Below are 19,655 nucleotides of genomic sequence, written 5' to 3'. Positions count from 1 at the left end.
GTTTTCTCTGGCCATATTTTGTTCGGCAGGCAAAGAGAGTCTCATTTAATGGAATCCCTGCCAAGCGCTTTATCCTAAATGTTCAGACTTGCAGCCAATGAGGAGCTCTCAGTTGAGCTCCCAGGTCCTGCCCCTGTGGGAAAGGCAAGGACAGACTCAATTCCACAGAGAAACTACAACCTGGGGGGTGGGAGAGAAAATGATGCAGACCTAAACCTTCTCTCTTGAGGGGAGGGGGACCAGACAGAGGATCCGAGATGCTATCCTCTCAGTTACCCCCTCCTTCCCTTCTCTCCCTCTCTGCCTTTCCTTGACACCCCCCCCCCAATACATTCCTCTGCTTTCCCTTCCTCAGAGGCTCCCACCTGCACCACCGGCCACTCTATTCATCACATGAACACATGAAGCTGCCTTATACTGAATCAGACCCCCATTGGTCCATCAAAGTCAGCATTGTCTACTCAGACCAGCAGCGGCTCTCCAGGGTCTCCGGCAGAGGTCTACTCACATCACCTACTTGCCTAGTCCTTTTGACTGGAAATGCCGGGGACTGAACCTGGGACCTTCTGCATGCCATGCAGATGCTCTGCCACTCAGCTACAGCCCCTCCCCATCCATACATAAGTGCTGTCAAGTCACAACCAGCATGATGTGGAGAGCCAGAGTGGTGTAGTGGTTAGAGTGTTGGACTGGAACCTGGAAGCAAGGGGAAATAAAAGGGCCCCACCAGTCACAGGTGATAAAAAAAAAATAGTGTCAAGGCCGATGGTGCAAAAACAGGTAAAATTTTCTATGCGTTTCACCCAAGAGGCTTCTAAATGGGAATCTGTTAGTCTTACAGTGGTTTTTCAAAGAAGAGTATAAGTTCAGTACCCAGGAGACCTCGGTTCAAATCCCCACTCTGCCATGAAAGCTTGCTGAATGGCCTTGAGCCGTTTGCACGCTCTTGGCCTAACCTACCTCACAGGGTTGTTGTGAGGATTAATGGGAGGAGAATGATAGAAGCTGCTTTGGGTCTCCCTTGAGGAGAAAGATGGAGTATAAACAGAGTAGGATAACATAAAAATAAAAATTGACTTATGGCAACCACAGCAAGGGGCTTTCAAGGCAAGTGAGAAGCAGTTTGCCGCCACTTTCCTCTGCAAAGTATTGGAAGATACTTAATATAAATATATCACCTCTCAACTGTCTCACCTCCAGACTAAACATATGGAGCTCATTCAACCTTTCCTCATAGGACTTGGTCTCCAGACCCCTCGTCATCTTCGATGTCCTCCTCTGGACATGTTCCAGCTTGTCTATATCCTTCTTAAACTGCGGAGCCCAAAACTGAACACAATAATCTAGGAGTGGTCTAACCAGAGCGCAGAAAAGCATCACCATCACTTCGCGCGAACTGGACACTATACTTCTGTTGCTAAAGCCCCAAATCGCATTTGCCTTTTTAGCTACCGCATCACACTGCTGACTCATGTTCAGTGTATGGCCTCCTAAGATCCCTAGATCCTTTTTGCACATACTACTGCCAAGACAAGTCTCCCCCATCCTATAATTATGCATTTCCTACCTAAAGGCAGAACTTTACATTTATCGCTGTTGAAATTCATTTTATTAGTTTTAGCCCAGTTTTCCAGCCTGTCAAGATCACCCTGTACCCTGTCTTCTACTGTATTTGCCACCCCTCCCAATTTACTATAATCTGCAAATTTAATAAGTATCCCCTCTATTCCTTCATCCAAATCATTTACAAAGATGTTGAACAACACAGCTGGGAATTTCCTGGAGGTTTGGGGAGTAGAGCCTGGGACGGGGAGGAAGAAGGCCGTCGAGGCCACGCTCCATAGCATCCATCTTTTCAAGAGGGACTGACCTCCGTCACCTGGAGATTGCCAGGCAACCCTAGGGCAGACCCCCCTCCCCTGTGGTTCCCAGCGCCTCAGCCTCCCTATCCACAGCCCCACCCGGCACTCCTCCCACCCCATTTAGCTGGCTCTCCTTGGGGGCTGAGCCTGTCGCCCATTTCATCTCCCCCCCTCCCACTGCAGCCCCCCCACCCCCCCCACCCCCCAGCAAGACTCCCCATCAGCCAAATGCACGTAAAACTCACCAGATCTTGAAGTGGGGAGAATCAATGGGCGCTGGAACGTGGGGGGGGGGGAGAGCAGAGCAGGAAGCAGCCGCTCCAGCCTTTGCGACTCTCTCGTCGGAATGCGATTAGAGTGTTGGATGGGAAGTCGCGAAGGGGCGGGACCGAGGTGAAGGCGTCCTCAGACGCTCTTTCAGGAGCAACTCTGTGGTATTAACCTCTTGGAACCTGGAGGGCTTCCGAGGTGCCGGTGATTGAAACAGGGAAGAATGGGTGGGGATGGACAGATTAACCAATATGTTGAAAAATGGAAGATTGATTAAAGATATACAGAAGGAATGGGAGAGCTTTTTTGAATACGCTAATCGGAAAGTTTAGCTGATATATAATACAGACAGAATACAATAAGGTTTGGAATAATATATAGATTTAAGATAAATTCAGAGGATAAACATAGATAAAAGCAATAACTGTTAATTCAAAGCAGAACCATTATAGATTAAGTACACCAAGGGAACATCGTAATAATAGAGTAACGTTTAAGATATATATTTACCCCAGAAGTAAGGGTAAACTGTGTGGATGGAAGTGTATGTAGACGTTTGTTATCTATTTTTTTTTTCTGAAAATGTTAATAAAATGTCTTTTTTTAAAAAAGAAAAAAAATCACTGACTGATAGCGTTGCCAGCCTCCAGGTGGCGGCTGGAGATTTCCTGGAACTACAACCAATCTCCAGACAATTGAGATCACTTCCCTGATAGAAAATGGCTGTTTTGAAGTATGGACTGTATGCCATTATACTTCCCTCCCAAAACTGCACCCTCCCCAATCTTCACCCTTCCCCCAAATCTCCAGGCATTTCCCAACCTAGACTTGGTAACCCTATGGGGTCACTGACCTTTTTGAGCCTTGTTTAGCCAAATCCCTTTTGTGGCTTCCTATCTACTTGAAAGGTTCCTTATGGTGCTTTTTTTTAATGTGTCAGATTTTAATCCCACACTACTTTCTCAAAGCAGTTCAGGGGAGCAGAAACCATGCCCCATATCCCACTTTCTACTCAAAACAGCCTTGTTAGGTAGGTTAGGCAGAGAAAGAGAGCCACTCACTCAAGTTTTTAAATGTTCAAATGTTTTAATGTACACTGCATTGGGAACCCTCATCAAGTGGAAATGCGGCATAAAATAAATACACCAATAAAAGATTGCCCAGTGATTTTTATGGGCAAGTTTTAGTTTTCAACCAGGACTTCCCTGGTCTTTTTTTTAGCTTCTGCCCAAACTGCGCTTCAGGATGCCACTAAACATTGATTCAGTAAAGGCAGCCATGGCCTTCAGTTTGCAAGACCTGAGCAAACTCATATATGATAGGATGTTTTGGAGGTTGCCATAAGTCCACTTGATAACACCTAACACAAACACTGGGCTGCTGTATTCTGTAAAAATCCACGCCTTCCTTCCAGATGCATAAATGCTGATTGTTCATTAATTATGACCCTTTAACTGACTTCTGTTGGGATTGAACTCAGGTCATGAGCAGAGCTTTGACTGCAGCTTAGCACTCTGCACCACGAGGCTCCTTCCTATGTTCTTATGTAAGTATAAAAGACCACACTGTTTTGATCAGAGTTACAAAAACATTTATTCTAAAAAGAACATTAGGATTGTATGTATCATTAAAGGCAGAAAGCAGAAGGCTTCCAAAGATGACCACAAGCTTAAAAGTATACAAAGAGAGAACTAAATTATCCCACCCTGCCTGATATAAAAGCAAGCTGGGCACCAGAAGCTGATTTATGGCATTCTCCTTGATCAGGCCAGTATGGGATTATTTTGGCCACAGGCTTGCTCATGCCAAAGGGCGACAAAGAGCAGGAATTGCAAATCCTGACACGCATCTGCCCCACATAACAAAATACTCCAAGGAAGAAAAAGGCTAGAGGAGAAAGGAACAGGAAAATCGGAGTCTACTACCAAACCTCTGTCCACCATACACAGAGGGGCCTTGTCATGCTGGGCTTTTCTTGGTATGCCTGGAATAGAGTCTGTAGTTTTGGGCCTCCGGTTTTGCTGCATTTGCTGCAGTATGAACAGTTGTATGGTTTCTTCCGCCTATGTATTCGTTGATGTGATGTTAGAGTTAGGCTTGCACGTTATGTTTAAAGCCCCTTCCTCACTTAAAGTATTTCTATTCTCTACCATAGTGTGGATTCTTCGATGATTTTTAAGCCTTCGCTCCTGAGAAAAAGTCATGCTGCAGTCAGAGCACTGGTACAATTTCCCTCCATCATGGATGCTTTGATGTGAAATCAGGTTTGCTACCTGAGTGAAGCCCTTTCCACACTTGAGGCACTTGTGGAATTTCTCCCCTGTGTGAATTCTTTGATGGGAAGTAAGACGTGACTTCTGAAAGAAAAACTTCCCACACTCTGAACATTTATATGGCTTTTCCCCTGTGTGGACGGTTTGGTGGGAGTCCAGGTGTGCCTTCCGTTTGTAGCTCTTCCCACACTCTGCACAGTTGTATGGTTTCTCCCCTCTATGGATCCTTTGTTGTGAAATTAGGTTCTTAAATTGAGTGAAGCTTTTCCCGCACTCGCTACATTTGCCAGATCCCATGAGATAATTACTTTGAGACCAGGCCTTACTCCAAGTTCAAACTGGCATTTTCCTAAATATTTCTGGGAAAAGTGAAACTGTTCTGGGGTCAGGGGAGCTGAGAGAGAGTTGAAGACCCACAAGATGTGTAAGTGTAGTTCTGAAGAAGCATTACAAAATCAATCAGGGTTATTATGGGAAAGAGAACAAGAAAATGGAACTGATGTGTGTTAAAGGACCCTAAATAGAAACCAAAATGTAGGAAACAGCAGACTGAGTTTATTGAGTGTTGCTGGAACACATAAAATGCCTTTCCACAGAGCCCCACAAAAGCCCCAAACACGATCAGAAATTCAGAACCGATGCAGAGACGATACTGAGACGAGGACACAGAAAAACAACCTGAGGAACACGGGCCATATCCTGAAGACGTAAATGTGATCAAAATTAGACCATGTGACAAAAGTTAAATTATTTGCTTGTCTCTAGGCAAGAAGAGCCCTTGGTTTGGTAGTGAGCTCCAACTTAAACAGAATATGTTTTTGACTGTCCTCTGGTCCAGGATCAAAATAATTATCTTATGGGATCTGACAGATTCCTGCTGGAGTTCATTTGAGAACTGGGCTGGGTAACATTGCATGCCTGAATAACACATTGCATATATCTAGATGCTGGTTTTACAGTGGACTTCAAAGACAGCCAACAATCTTCACTAACCCAGAATTATGTCTTGAAGCCCAAGGGTGGGAGAAGAGGTAATGGAGGGGTCAAGAAACAGTGGGCACCAAAGAAACTGAAACAGGAAGAGATGAGGAACCCCAACAGTTCTTTCAAAATGGAAAAAATGGAGCTGGAGGCTTACCCCAGGAATTGTATGGGGAGCGGTGCTATTTAACTGAGAGAGGATCTGGAGGCAAGGGTGAATGAGGTGGCCCAATTTGGGTGGGTGGGGGTCACCAAATTATTCTAGGAGGATGAAGATACAAAGCTGTATGACCCCGTCAGGATTTGATTCAGGAAAGCTAGTCACATTTCTCTTAGAGCTCTCTCAGCCTCACCTACCTCACAAGGTGTCTGTTGTGGGGAGAGGAAGGGAAGGAGATTGTAAGCCAGTTTGATTCTCCTTAAAAGGTAGATTTACAGGATTCTCCTGTGACTCAGTTTTCTTAAATACTTTAGGTAGGTAGCTGTGTTGGTCTGCAGTGGCTCCCTTTTTTTGGGTCATCTTAGTGATGAAATATACCAATTCCCACATCACAAACCCTGATATGTCTTCTCCCCCGTATGAATCCTCAAATGTTTGTTTAAGGCTGAGTTATCACAAAAGCTCTTGCTACACTTCAAACACGTAAAAGGTCTCTCCCCACTGTGGATTCTCAAGTGTTTCTTTAAGTCTGAGTTTTCAGAAAAGCTCTTATTGCACTCCAAACACGTAAAAGGCTTCTCCCCGGTGTGGCTTCTCTGATGCCTCATAAGGCCTCTGTTGTTAAGGAAGCTCTTTCCACATTCGGAGCATTTGAAGGGCTTCTCCCCAGTGTGAATCTGCTGGTGTATAGAAAGTGAACTCTTCGCACGGAACCGCTTTCCACACACTGAGCAAATGAAAGGTTTTTCCCCTGTGTGGATTCTCTGATGTATGGTCAATTCATCCTTCTGATTGAACCGTTTCCCACACTCAGCGCATTTAAAAGGTCTCTCTCCTGTGTGGATCCTTTGGTGTCTTGTAAGATCAGGATTATTCACAAAGCCCCTGCCGCACTCGGGGCATTCATATGGTTTCTCCCCGGTGTGGATTCTTTGATGTCGTCGAAGGTTTGAAAGAATGCTGAAGCTCTTTCCACACTGTGGGCATTCATATGGTTTCTCCCCGGTGTGGATTCTTTGATGTCGTCGAAGGTTTGAATGCATTCTGAAGCTCTTTCCACACTGTGGGCATTTATATGGTTTCTCCCCTGTGTGAATCATTTTATGTAGTGTAAGGTGTGAGCTGGAACTGAAGCTCCTCCCACACTGCATGCACAGGTACGGTTTTTCTCCTGTGTGGATTCGCTGATGCGTAGTCAGGTTGTCCTTCTGACGGAAGCTCTTTCCACACTCAGCACATTTATATGGTTTCTCCCCTGTGTGAATCCTTTTATGTAGTGTAAGGTGTGAGTTGGAACTGAAGCTCCTCCCACACTGCATGCACAGGTATGGTTTCTCTCCTGTGTGGATTCGCTGATGCGTAGTCAGTTTGTCCTTCTGACGGAAGCTCTTCCCACACTCTGAGCATTTGAATGGTTTTTCCCCGGTGTGAGCTGTCCAGTGCCTATTAAATTTGTATTGAATGTTGAAGCCTTTTCCACACACGGGACACTGAATCTGGCCCTTTCCTATGTCTACTTGCTCTTGAATTAGGGCTTCATGGATCTCACCACCCTGAGAAGCAGAAAAATTGCTCCTTCTCCTTTCATTGTTTTCTCTTTTCTGTTCTTCCTCCTCTTCAGATGGGCCACCTGTGAATGGGTCTCCCTCATTCTCACTCCTCCACTCCAAACCTGATGGAACAAAAGAGAGAGAGAGAAAAACCCTGAAAAATAAGGTTGCCAGTGCCTAGATGGAACCTGGAGATCTCCTGGATTTACAACTGAACTACAGAGATCAGTTCCCATGGAGAAAATGGCTGCTTTGGAGGATGGACTCCAGGGTATTATACCCTACTTGTAGCCTACTTATGGAAAATACAGTCATTCTAGGAAACGTTGAGGGCAGCAGGAAAAGAGGAAGACCCTACAAGAGATGAATTGACTCAATAAAGGAAGCCACAGCCTTCAATTTGCAAGATCTGAGTAAGGCTGTCAAAGATAGGACATTTTGGAGGACTTTCATTCATAGGGTTGCCATGAGTCAGAAGCGACTTGACGGCACTTAACACACACACACACACACACACACACACACACACACACACACACACACACGGTCTTCCTCTCCCCAAACATTGCCCTCCCCAGTCTCTACCCTCAGCATCTTCAGAAATTTCCCATTCTGGAGTTGTAAACCCCACTGTTAAGACCCTCTGGTGGAAATGGACCTACAAATCCAGGAATTGTCCAATGGAGGGATGTGAGCAGTGGTGTCCCTCAGGGATCTGTTTTGGGACCAGTGCTTTTCAACCTGTTCATCAGTGACCTGGAGCTGGGGGTGAACAGCAAGGTGGCCAGGTTTACAGATGACACCAAAATATTTAGGGTGGTTAAAACAAAATCAGACTGTGAAGAGCTCCAAAAGGATCTCTTCAAACTGGAGTGATGGATAATAGGCATGATGAATACGTATTCTCTCCAGAAACAGAGGAGCATGAGTAATATATTAGGTGCTGTGGAACACAGGCAGGATAATGCTGCTGCAGTCATCTTGTTTGGGGTTTTCCTAGAGGCACCTGATTGGCCACTGTGTGAACAGACTGCTGCACTTGATGGGCCTTGGTCTGATTCAACGTGGCTTTTCTTAATATCTTATGCCCCAGTTATCAGCTTTTCTGGCATATAATGGTCCTTTTTAATTTATGTGCTAAGATATTGCCCAAAACCAAAAATAGGCTTGGATCCTGCAGTAAGACTTGGTGGATAGAAGGGATTTTCATCAGCGGAATGGGACTTTCTTATCTTCCTTTCACCACAGCAGCTCAAACGGGCCCCCAAGTAGTTGTTCCTGGGGGACAGGGGACCCCCAGAAACAGATTAGGGGGGAGTCAGAGGTATTCTATGGGAGGGGACAATTGGTAAAAAGGGCTCTCCCTTCTGTTGGAAAGCATTTTCTCAGTCTGGAGAAGAGGAGGTTGAGGGGGGACATGATAGCTCTCTTGAAGTCTGTCACTTAGAAGAGGGCAGGGAGCTGTTTCTATTAGCAGTAGAGGATAGGACTCACAATAATGGGTTTAAATTATGGGTGGAAAGGTACCGACTGGATATTAGGATTTATTTTTTTACAGTGAGAGTTGTTCAGCAATGGAATCGGCTGCCAAGGGAGGTGGTGAACTCCCCCTCTATGGCAGTCTTGAAGCAACAGCTGGACGACCACTTGTCAGGGATGCTCTAGGCTGATCCTGCATTGGGCAGGGGGTTGGACTTGATGGCCTATATGGGCCCTTCCAACTCTATGATTTTATAACACCACCACCCCGCAAATGGGAAACCCAATTCTTCAGGGAGGAGGGGAATCCCATGCGAAACAGGCATTTGTGGGTCAGCTTTTCCCCCCAACCTCACATCATCTCTTGCTCTGCCCACCTCCAATCTCTCCCTGGTCTCAGAAACTGGAGTGGGACCATGACTAGCTTGAATGATAGAGGGGAATTGAGGGTATTGAGGTAACCTTACCCAGAGAGGCCACCGTCTCATAATTCTCCTCCATCACTTCCCCATACAGGGCCCTTTGGCCTCGATCCAGCAATGCCCACTCCTCCTCGGTGAAGCACACCACCACCTCCTCAAAGGACACCGGACCCTGCAGGCAGCGAGAAAATATTTTCTCCTCAGAGATGAAGTTATGCTTCTTTCCTTCTGACAGCAAACCACAATCATGGCTACGTTCAAGTGTCCGGATATTCCCATGCAAGACTGAATCTTTTCTAAGGGACCATCACAGCCTTCCCAGAGGGCAGATTTGACAGAAGGAAAGAGAAGTATTTGGGGACACAGTGTACCAAGGCTGCCCCCTTCCCACCACCCCCACAATACCTTTCCTACCTGATCTGGCTGACCGGAAGCTGTTTCCTCCACACCCTGAGCAGGAAAAAATTCGGACTTTATAGCTCGTGGCATTCCATCCTCTGCTGGGGAAAGAAAGGTTGGGGGAAATGTTGCAGCCTTTAGCTATGTACTGCATTTTAGGTTGTATATTTCAGTTCTTTTATATTGGCTCCCAACAGCAGCAGCAGCAGCTGGTACTCCAAAGTAGACTGCCTTTGAATATGGAGGTTCTATTCAGCCTCCATGGTGAAAACACATATCAGTCCATCAATTCCTCTCAGCCCTTTCAAAGCCCTCATGGCCCTCAAAACATCCTGGGGCAGAATCTCTCAGCTAGACCAGGCTCTGGGGCCATACATCTTTGTCTCACCCATAGGGCTGTCAATTCTGACTTGGGAAATTCTTGGATATTTGTGGGTGAAGTCTAGGGAGGAACCTCAGCAAGGTATAACACCATACAGTCCCCCCTCCAAAGCAGCCATTTTCTCCAGGAGAACTAATCTCTGTAGTCTGGAGGTCAGTCGAATTCTGAGAGACCTCCCGGCCCTGCCTGGAGAACAGACACATTATAGTCAAATAGTACCTCCTAAAATAAAATATTACAACATTAATAACTATAAACATATAATGTTTTTAAATACGTTCAACGTAAGTAGGTTATGACTTACCATGAGATATACATAAAAAAATATTTCAACACAACTAATATACAAAAATATACATTGTGGATGTAACAGACAATATCCACTTATATAACAGTATATAAAGTAATCCTACATGTCTATATTCAACAGATGATTCAATTCAATGTAATTCAAATTGTTGGTTCCAACAGGTCGTATTAGCAGGTCTACTGGTGTAAATTTAGAATTAGCAAAATGATGTAGTCCTATTGGAGCAAATTGTTGGTTCAACAGGTAGTGTTCCAACAGGTAGTATTGAGACAAGTTCCCGGGTATAAGTATTAATATGAAACAATACTACATCATTTGTTAATTCTAAATTTACACCAATAGACCTGCTAATACAACCTGTTGGGACACTATCTGGTGAACACTACCTGCTGAACCAAAAAATTGAATTCAATGAATTGAATCACCTGCTGAATATATACTTGCAAGATTACTTTATATACTGCTATATAAGTGGATATTGTATGCTTCATCTACAATATATATTTCAATATATTAATTGTGTTGAAATATTTTTGATGAATAGCTCATGGTGAGTCATAACCTACTTATGTTGAACTTATTTAAAAAGATTAAATGTTTATGATCTATTAATGTAGTAATATTTTATTTTAGGAGGTACTATTTTACTATAGTGTGTCTAGCTGACATTTTTAGTACCTTCTCATTCCCCCCTGTTTTTTCTCGGCTACACCTGCCTGAAGAATGGCAATCCTCTCTTTTGGGATTCAGTGCTATTAAAACACCATCTGTGGCTAGGGTTTCTTGTTGTTGTTGTTTTTATGAAAGCTGCACTTTATTTATTTATTAGATTTTTTTCAGTTGCCACTCACCCAAAGGGTCTTGCGGCCACACAACATTAAAACAGTGAAAACCAGTTAAAAACAACATAAAAAGATAACAAATATAAATACAATTTAAAACTATACACATTTAAAACATCCAAGTTGCCCTTAGTCTATATCTGATACACAAAACCCAATAAGAAATAGTAAAGTATTCCCAGCAGTGAAGGGGGGTGGGTGGGCAGGGAGACCAGCAAGATGGAAACTGTCGCTGTCCTTAGCCATATGTCTCACAGGCCCTGTGAAATTGCTTCAAGTCCCAAGAGCTGAGAAAGCCCGGGCCCTGGTTGAGGACAGCCAGATGTTTTTCGGGCCAGGGATCACCAGTAAGTTTTCACCAGCTGAGCAAATTGCTCTTTGGAGGGATGTATCAGAAGCGTTTATTAAAAGGAGAAATGAAGTTAAAATGGGCCCTCTCAGTCCTTACCCAGTGAGGTGGCATCTTGGTCATACTCCACTACCATCCCCCTCAAAGGCAGGTTCTTTTCAGCGTCCAAAGGCGCCTCCTGTATCTGTGTAAAACCAGTGACCAAGTCAGCGAAAAGACCATGTGATTGAAAGAACTGTCAGAATCACAGTTAGGCAAAAAAAGAAAAAAGAAAAGAAATAGGCTGATGCACAGAAATAGCACAAGAAGTTCCTCCTGTGGGTCACTTAGAGGACAGGATGGGACTGGTGGCAAAAAATGCCATCAAGTCACAGCTGACTTACGGCAACCCTGCAGGGTTTTCAAGGCAAGAGATATTCAGAGGTGGTTTGCCATTGCCTGCTTCTGCATAGTAATCCAAGTCTTCCTTGATGGTCTCCTATCCGAGTATTAACCAGGGCTGATCATGCTTATCTTCTGAGATCTGATGAGATCAGGCTAGCCTGGACCATCCAGGTCAGGGTTAGGCTGGGACTGTGTGTGTAAAGTGCCGTCAAGTTGCAGCCAACTTACGGTGACCCCTGGTGGGATTTTCAAGGCAAGAGATTAAGCAGAGGTGGTTTTGCATTGCCTTTCTCTGCAGACTCTTCCTTGGAAGTCTCCCTTCCAAATACCGACTCTGCTTAGCTTCTGAGATCTGATGAGCTCAAGCTACACTACACTACTACACATCCCCAGGCTGGGACTACTGATGGGGAATTTTAGCACATCCCTGGTCAAGTGTCCCAAGAATTACCTAGATTAAACCCTCTTACCTGCTCTTCCAGGTTCTCATTTTCTGACTGGCTCAGGAGGAAGCCTTCTGCCAGGGCCACCGCCTGGGAACTGGTCTCTGGCCCACATTCCCGGACCCAGCTCTGCATCTCTGGGGGCAGGACCGCCAGGAACTGCTCCAGGATCACCAGGTCCAGCATCTCCTTCTTGGTGCACCTTTCTGGCTTCAGCCACTGGCAGCAAAGATGGTGGAGTCGGCTGCAGACCTCTCGGGGCCCTTCCGCCTCCTGGTAGCAGAACTGCCTGAATCGCTGGTGCTGTAGATCTGTGCTGAGAGCTTCTTCAGCCTGGATCTTCGGCAGGGTTCCTTCCCAGAATCCCCCACTGCTCCCCACCCAAGGGGCTTCATGGCCTCTGCAGGCTTCAGGCTCTGCCAAGTCTTCCTTCTTTATCCTTTCCTCCAGAGCAGCCCCCCAAAGGGCCCCATAATCACTGTTTTCTCTGGCCATATTTTGTTCGGCAGGCAAAGAGAGTCTCATTTAATGGAATCCCTGCCAAGCGCTTTATCCTAAATGTTCAGACTTGCAGCCAATGAGGAGCTTTCAGCTGAGCTCCCAGTTCCTGCCCCTGTGGGAAAGGCAAGGACAGACTCAATCCCAAAGAGAAACTACAACCTGGGGGGTGGGAGAGAAAATGATGCAGACCTAAACCTTCTCTCTTGAGGGGAGGGGGAACAGACAGAGGATCCGAGATGCTGTCCTCTCTGTTAACCCCTCCTTCCCTTCTCTCCCTCTCTGCCTTTCCTAGACCCCCTCCCCCCAATAGATTCCTCTGCTTTCCCTTCCTCAGAGGCTCCCACCTGCACCACCAGCCACTCTATTCATCACATGAACACATGAAGCTGCCTTATACTGAATCAGACCCCCTTTGGTCCATCAAAGTCAGCATTGTCTACTTAGACCAGCAGCGGCTCTCCAGGGTCTCAGGCAGAGATCTACTCACATCACCTACCGGTACTTGCCTAGTCCCTTTGACTGGAAATGCCGGGGACTGAACCTGGGACCTTCTGCATGCCAAGCAGATGCTCTGCCACTGAGCTATAGCCCCTCCCCATCCATACATAAGTGCTGTCAAGTCACAACCTGCATGGTGTGGAGAGCCAGAGTGGTGTAGTGGTTAGAGTGTTGGACTGGAACCTGGGAGCAAGGGGAAATAAAAGGGCCCCACCAGTCACAGGTGATAAAAAAAAAAATAGTGTCAAGGCCGATGGTGCAAAAACAGGTAAAATTTTCTATGCGTTTCACCCAAGAAGCTTCTAAAGGGGAATCTGTTAGTCTTTCAGTGGTTTTTCAAAGAAGAGTATAAGTTCAGTAGCCAGGAGAGCTCGGTTCAAATCCCCACTCTGCCACGAAAGCTTGCTGAATGGCCTTGAGCCGTTTGCACGCTCTTGGCCTAACCTACCTCACAGGGTTGTTGTGAGGATTAATGGGAGGAGACCGAAAGAAGCTGCTTTGGGTCTCCCTTGAGGAGAAAGATGGAGTATAAACAGAGTAGAATAATATAAAAATAAAATTTGACTTATGGCAACCACAGCAAGGGGCTTTCAAGGCAAGTGAGAAGCAGGGTCGGGGGCCCAGGCACTTAAATGACACCGGCCTTGAATTTGGACACCTGGAATCTGCCGGCGTGATCTCCTGGCTCAGCAGAGGAAAGAAAGTCTTGACTTAGGAATGCCAAAGGGTCGGGGGCCCAGGTGTTATGTATGTACTTTGGTTAGTAGTTTGGGACAGTAAGCAAGAGCAAGCCGCGGAGCTTGGGTTTCTCTCCAAGGATCCAAATCCCGGAGAGGCCGCAAGCGGCCAGGGGGGCATATAAGCGGGGGTCTGTCACTGTTCTCCAGTTCTGTTCTCGTTCTCAATAAACGCGGTGGTTGTTGGAACTCCGTCTCTGTCCTCCCCACGCGGACTTAACACCAAGTCAATGCATGTACCTGGGCTGAATAAAGACCTTGCATTCATGGCTCATGACCAATGCTGATTTCTCCACACCCATCTCTCCCCTGGACATCACAGACTCTTCTGCAGACCACATCTAATCCTATCACGCCTGCTATTCACATGTACATACTGTTAATATTTACATACTCATGCTTGTCTGAATTCATTCTTCTCTACTTAAAGACAGATGGATTCACATTCTAGCCGTATCTGAAGAAGTGAGCTGTGGCTCACGAAAGCTCCTACCCTGCCAGAAAATATTGTTGTTAGTCTTTAAGGTGCTACTGGACTCTTGCCCTTTTCTATTAACACCAGGCATTCTCTCTGCGGGACACAACAGGCAGGACTGGGCTAGGGTTGCCAATGGCAAGCTGGGAATTCCCTGGAGGTTTGGGGAGTGGAGCCTGGGACGGGGAGGGACTTGAGCAGGGGAGGAAATAGGCCGTCGAGGCCACGCTCCATAGCAGCCATCCCTTCAAGAGGGACTGACCTCCGTCACCTGGAGATTGCCAGGCAACCCTAGGGCAGACCCCCCTCCCCTGTGGTTCCCAGCGCCTCAGCCTCCCTATCCACAGCCCCACCCGGCACTCCTCCCACCCCATTTAGCTGGCTCTCCTTGGGGACTGAGGCTGTCGCCCATTTCATCTCCCCCCTTCCACTGCAGCCCCCCCACTAACCCACTACCCCACCCCCCACCCCCAGCACCCCCCAGCAAGACTCCCCATCAGCCAAATGCACGTAAAACTCACCAGATCTTGAAGTGGGGAAAATCAATGGGCGCTGGAAGTGGGGGGGGGGGAGAGCAGAGCAGGAAGCAGCCGCTCCAGCCTTTGCGACTCTCTCGTCGGAATGCGATTAGAGTGTTGGATGGGAAGTCGCGAAGGGGCGGGACCTGGGTGAAGGCGTCCTCAGACGCTCTTTCAGGAGCAACTCTGTGGTATTAACCTCTTGGAACCTGGAGGGCTTTTGAGGTGCCGGTGATTGAAACAGGGAAGAATGGGTGGGGATGGACAGATTAACCAATATGTTGAAAAATGGAAGATTGACTGCAGATATACAGAAGGAATGGGAGAGCTTTTTTGAATATGCTAATCGGAAAGTTTAGCTGATATATAATACAGACAGAATACAATAAGGTTTGGAATAATATATAGATTTAAGATAAATTCAGAGGATAAACATAGATAAAAGCAATAATTGTTAATTCAAAGCAGAACCATAATAGATTAAGAACACCAAGGGAACATCTTAATAATAGAGTAACATTTAAGATTTTTATTGACCCCAGAAGTAAGGGTAAACTGTGTGGATGGAAGTATACATAGATGTTTGTTATCTATTTTTCTCTAAAAATGTTAATATCTTTTTTAAAAAACAAAAAATATCACTGACTGGTAGCGTTGCCAGCCTCCAGGTGGCAGCTGGAGATTTCCCGGAACTACAACCTATGTCCAGGCAATTGAGATCACTTCCCTGATAGAAAATGGCTGTTTTGAAGTGTGGACTGTATGCCATTATACTTCCCTCCCAAAACTGCACCCTCCCCAATCTTCACCCCTCCCCCAAATCTCCAGGCATTTCCCAACCTAGAGTTGGTAACCCTATGGGGTCAGTGACCTTTTTTGAGCCTTATTTAGCAAAATCCCTTTTGTGGCTTCCTATCTACTTGAAAGGTTCCTTAGGGTGCTTTTTTTTTAATGTGTCAGATTTTAATCCCACACTACTTTCTCAAAGCAGTTCAGGGGAGCAGAAACCATGCCCCATATCCCACTTTCTCCTCAAAACAGCCTTGTTAGGTAGGATACGCAGAGAGAGAGAAAGAGAGAGAGAGAAAGAGAGCCACTCACTCAAGTTTTTAAATGTTCAAATGTTTTAATGTACACTGCATTGGGAACCCTGATCAAGTGGAAATGCGGCATAAAATAAATACACCAATAAAAGATTGCCCAGTGATTTTCATGGGCAAGTTTTGGTTTTCAGCCAGGACTTCCCTGGTCTTTTTTTTTAGCTTCTGCCCAAACTGCGCTTCAGGATGCCACTAAACATTGATTCAGTAAAGGCAGCCATGGCCTTCAATTTGCAAGACCTGAGCAAACTCATAAATGATAGGATGTTTTGGAGGTCATTAATTCATAGGGTTGCCATAAGTCAACTTGATAACACCTAACACACCTAAGACAAACACTGTATTCTGCTGTATTCTGTAAAAATCCACTCCTTCCTTCCAGATGCATAAATGCTCATTGTTCATTAATTATAACCCTTTAACTGACTTCTGTTGGGATTGAACTCAGGTCATGAGCAGAGCTTTGACTGCAGTACTGCAGCTTAGCACTCTGCACCACGAGGCTCCTTCCTATGTTCTTATGTAAGTATAAAAGACCACACTGTTTTGATCAGAGTTACAAAAACATTTATTCTAAAAAGAACATTAGGATTGTATGTGTAATTAAAGGTAGAAAGCAGAAGGCTTCTAAAGATGACCACAAGCTTAAAAGTATACAAACAGAGAACTAAATTATCCCATCCTGCCTGATATAAAAGCCAGCTGGGCACCAGAAGCTGATTTATGGCATTCTCCTTGATCAGGCCAGTATGGGATTATTTTGGCCACAGTCTTGCTCATGCCAAAGGGCAACAAAGAGCAGGAATTGCAAATCCTGACACGCATCTGCCCCACATAACAAAATACTCCAAGGAAGAAAAAGGCTAGAGGAGAAAGGAACAGGAAAATCGGAGTCTACTACCAAGCCTCTGTCCACCATACACAGAGGGGCCTTGTCATGCTGGGCTTTTCTTGGTATGCCTGGAATAGATTCTGTAGTTTTGGGCCTCCGGTTTTGCTGCATTTGCTGCAGTATGAACAGTTGTATGGTTTCTTCCACCTATGTATTCTTTGATGTGACGTTAGAGTTAGGCTTGCACGTAATGTTTAAAACCTCTTCCTCACTCAAAGTATTTCTATTCTCTACCATAGTGTGGATTCTTCGATGATTTTTAAGCCTTCGCTCCTGAGAAAAAGTCATGCTGCAGTCAGAGCACTGGTACAATTTCTCTCCATCATGGATGCTTTGCTGTGAAATCAGGGTTGCTACCTGAGTGAAGCCCTTTCCACACTCGAGGCATTTGTGGAATTTCTCCCCTCTGTGAATTCTTTGATGGGAAGTAAGACGTGACTTCTGAATGAAGCACTTCCCACACTCTGAACATTTATATGGCTTTTCCCCTGTGTGGACCGTTTGGTGGGAGTCCAGGTGTGCCTTTCGTTTGAAGCTCTTCCCACACTCTGCACAGTTGTATGGTTTCTCCCCTGTATAGAACCTTTGTGGTGAAATTAGGTTCTTAAACTGAGTGAAGCTTTTCCCGCACTCGCTACATTTGCCAGATCCCATAAGATAATTATTTTGAGACCAGGCCTTACTCCAAGTTCAAACTGGCATTTTCCTAAATATTTCTGGGAAAAGTGAAACTGTCCTGGGGTCAGGGGAGCAGAGAGAGACTTGAAGACCCACAAGATGTGTAAGTGTAGTTCTGAAGAAGCATTACAAAATCAATCAGGGTTATTATGGGAAAGAGAACAAGAAATTGGAACTGATGTGTGTTAAAGGACCCTAAATAGAAACCAAAATGTAGGAAACAGCAGACTGAGTGTATTGAGTGTTGCTGGAACACATAAAATGCCTTTCCACAGAGCCCCACAAAAGCCCCAAACACGATCAGAAATTCAGAACCGATGCAGAGACGATACTGAGACGAGGACACAGAAAAACAACCTGAGGAACACGGGCCATATCCTGAAGACGTAAATGTGATCAAAATTAGACCATGTGACAAAGGTTAAATGATTTGCTTGTCTCTAGGCAAGAAGAGCCCTTGGTTTGGTAGTGAGCTCCAACTTAAACAGAATATGTTTTTGACTGTCCTCTGGTCCAGGATCAAAATAATTATCTTATGGGATCTGACAGATTCCTGCTGGAGTTCATTTGAGAACTGGGCTGGGTAACATTGCATGCCTGAATAACACATTGCATATATCTAGATGCTGGTTTTACAGTGGACTTCAAAGACAGCCAACAATCTTCACTAACCCAGAATTATGTCTTGAAGCCCAAGGGTGGGAGAAGAGGTAATGGAGGGGTCAAGAAACAGTGGGCACCAGAGAAACTGAAACAGGAAGAGATGAGGAACCCCAACAGTTCTTTCAAAATGGAAAGAATAGAGCTGGAGGCTTCCCCCAGGAATTGTATGGGGAGCGGTGCTATTTAACTGAGAGAGGATCTGGAGGCAGGGGTGAATGAGGTGGCCCAATTTGGGTGGGTGGGGGTCACCAAATTATTCTAGGAGGATGAAGATACAAAGCTGTATGAACCCATCAGGATTTGATTCAGGAAAGCTAGTCACATTTCTCTTAGAGCTCTCTCAGCCTCACCTACCTCACAAGGTGTCTGTTGTGGGGAGAGGAAGGGAAGGAGATTGTAAGCCAGTTTGATTCTCCTTAAAAGGTAGATTTACAGGATTCTCCTGTGACTCATTTTTTTTAAATAGTTTAGGTAGGTAGCTGTGTTGGTCTGCAGTGGCTCCCTTTTTTTGGGTCATCTTAGTGATTAAATATACCACTTCCCACATCACAAACCCTGATATGTCTTCTCCCCTGTATGAATCCTCAAATGTTTGTTTAAGGCTGAGTTATCACAAAAGCTCTTGCTACACTTCAAACACGTAAAAGGTCTCTCCCCACTGTGGATTCTCAAGTGTTTCTTTAAGTCTGAGTTTTCAGAAAAGCTCTTATTGCACTCCAAACACGTAAAAGGCTTCTCCCCGGTGTGGCTTCTCTGATGCCTCATAAGGCCTCTGTTGTTAAGGAAGCTCTTTCCACATTCGGAGCATTTGAAGGGCTTCTCCCCAGTGTGAATCTGCTGGTGTATAGAAAGTGAACTCTTCGCACGGAACCGCTTTCCACACACTGAGCAAATGAAAGGTTTTTCCCCTGTGTGGATTCTTTGATGTATGGTCAATTCATCCTTCTGATTGAACCGTTTCCCACACTGAGCGCATTTAAAAGGTCTCTCTCCTGTGTGGAGCCTTTGGTGTCTTGTAAGATCAGGATTATTCACAAAGCCCCTGCCGCACTCGGGGCATTCATATGGTTTCTCCCCGGTGTGGATTCTGTGATGTCGTTGAAGGTTTGAACGAGTGCTGAAGCTCTTTCCACACTGTGGGCATTTATATGGTTTCTCCCCTGTGTGAATCCTTTTATGTAGTGTAAGGTTTGAGTTGGAACTGAAGCTCTTCCCACACTGCATGCACAGGTACGGTTTCTCTCCTGTGTGGATTCGCTGGTGCGTAGTCAGTTTGTCCTTCTGACGGAAGCTCTCTCCACCCTGTGGGCATTTATATGGTTTTTCCCCGGTGTGAACCGTCCAGTGCCTATTAAATTTGGATTGAATGTTGAAGCATTTTCCACACACGGGACACTGAATCTGGCCCTTTCCTATGTCTACTTGCTCTTGAATTAGGGCTTCATGGATCTCACCACCCTGAGAAACAGAAAAATTGCTCCTTCTCC

At 45.5% G+C, this 19,655-nt stretch overlaps 2 protein-coding genes across 2 annotated transcripts; both read right to left on the bottom strand.

Moving 5' to 3' along the window:
- Window positions 1-82: 82 nt before the first annotated feature.
- Window positions 83-11,415, bottom strand: LOC130490934 (zinc finger protein OZF-like). The gene is made up of 5 exons (XM_056864739.1): window positions 11,379-11,415; window positions 9,043-9,225; window positions 6,049-7,218; window positions 4,406-4,536; window positions 83-133 (listed from the first exon to the last, which is right to left on the bottom strand). The coding sequence occupies exons 1-5, from the start codon at window positions 11,413-11,415 to the stop codon at window positions 83-85; spliced, it is 1,572 nt and encodes a 523-aa protein (XP_056720717.1).
- A 1,253-nt stretch (window positions 11,416-12,668) lies between these two features.
- LOC130485202 (zinc finger protein ZFP2-like) lies at window positions 12,669-19,613 on the bottom strand. Its single transcript, XM_056858368.1, has 4 exons — window positions 19,609-19,613; window positions 18,800-19,516; window positions 17,185-17,461; window positions 12,669-12,719 (listed from the first exon to the last, which is right to left on the bottom strand). The coding sequence occupies exons 1-4, from the start codon at window positions 19,611-19,613 to the stop codon at window positions 12,669-12,671; spliced, it is 1,050 nt and encodes a 349-aa protein (XP_056714346.1).
- Window positions 19,614-19,655: the final 42 nt, after the last annotated feature.

The sequence above is a fragment of the Euleptes europaea genome, chromosome 1, assembly GCF_029931775.1.
Source record: "Euleptes europaea isolate rEulEur1 chromosome 1, rEulEur1.hap1, whole genome shotgun sequence".
NCBI lineage: Eukaryota > Metazoa > Chordata > Lepidosauria > Squamata > Sphaerodactylidae > Euleptes > Euleptes europaea.
The sequence above is the reverse complement of the archived record's forward strand: the minus strand, read 5'-3'. Positions and strand labels throughout refer to the sequence as shown.

Coding starts and splice junctions, on each gene's coding strand:
- LOC130485202 (XM_056858368.1), bottom strand. Junction 17,462..18,799: donor AGACCTTTTACGTGTTTGAA/GTGTAGCAAGAG, acceptor TGGCAAATGTAG/CGAGTGCGGGAAAAGCTTCA. Junction 12,720..17,184: donor GTGGAAAGGGCTTCACTCAG/GTAGCAACCCTG, acceptor CCTTTCCCACAG/GGGCAGGAACTGGGAGCTCA.
- LOC130490934 (XM_056864739.1), bottom strand. CDS start 11,415: ATGGTAGTGGAGTATGACCAAGATGCCACCTCACTGG. Junction 9,226..11,378: donor CCAAGATGCCACCTCACTGG/GTAAGGACTGAG, acceptor GTTTGCTGTCAG/AAGGAAAGAAGCATAACTTC. Junction 134..4,405: donor GTGGAAAGGGCTTCACTCAG/GTAGCAAACCTG, acceptor CCTTTCCCACAG/GGGCAGGACCTGGGAGCTCA.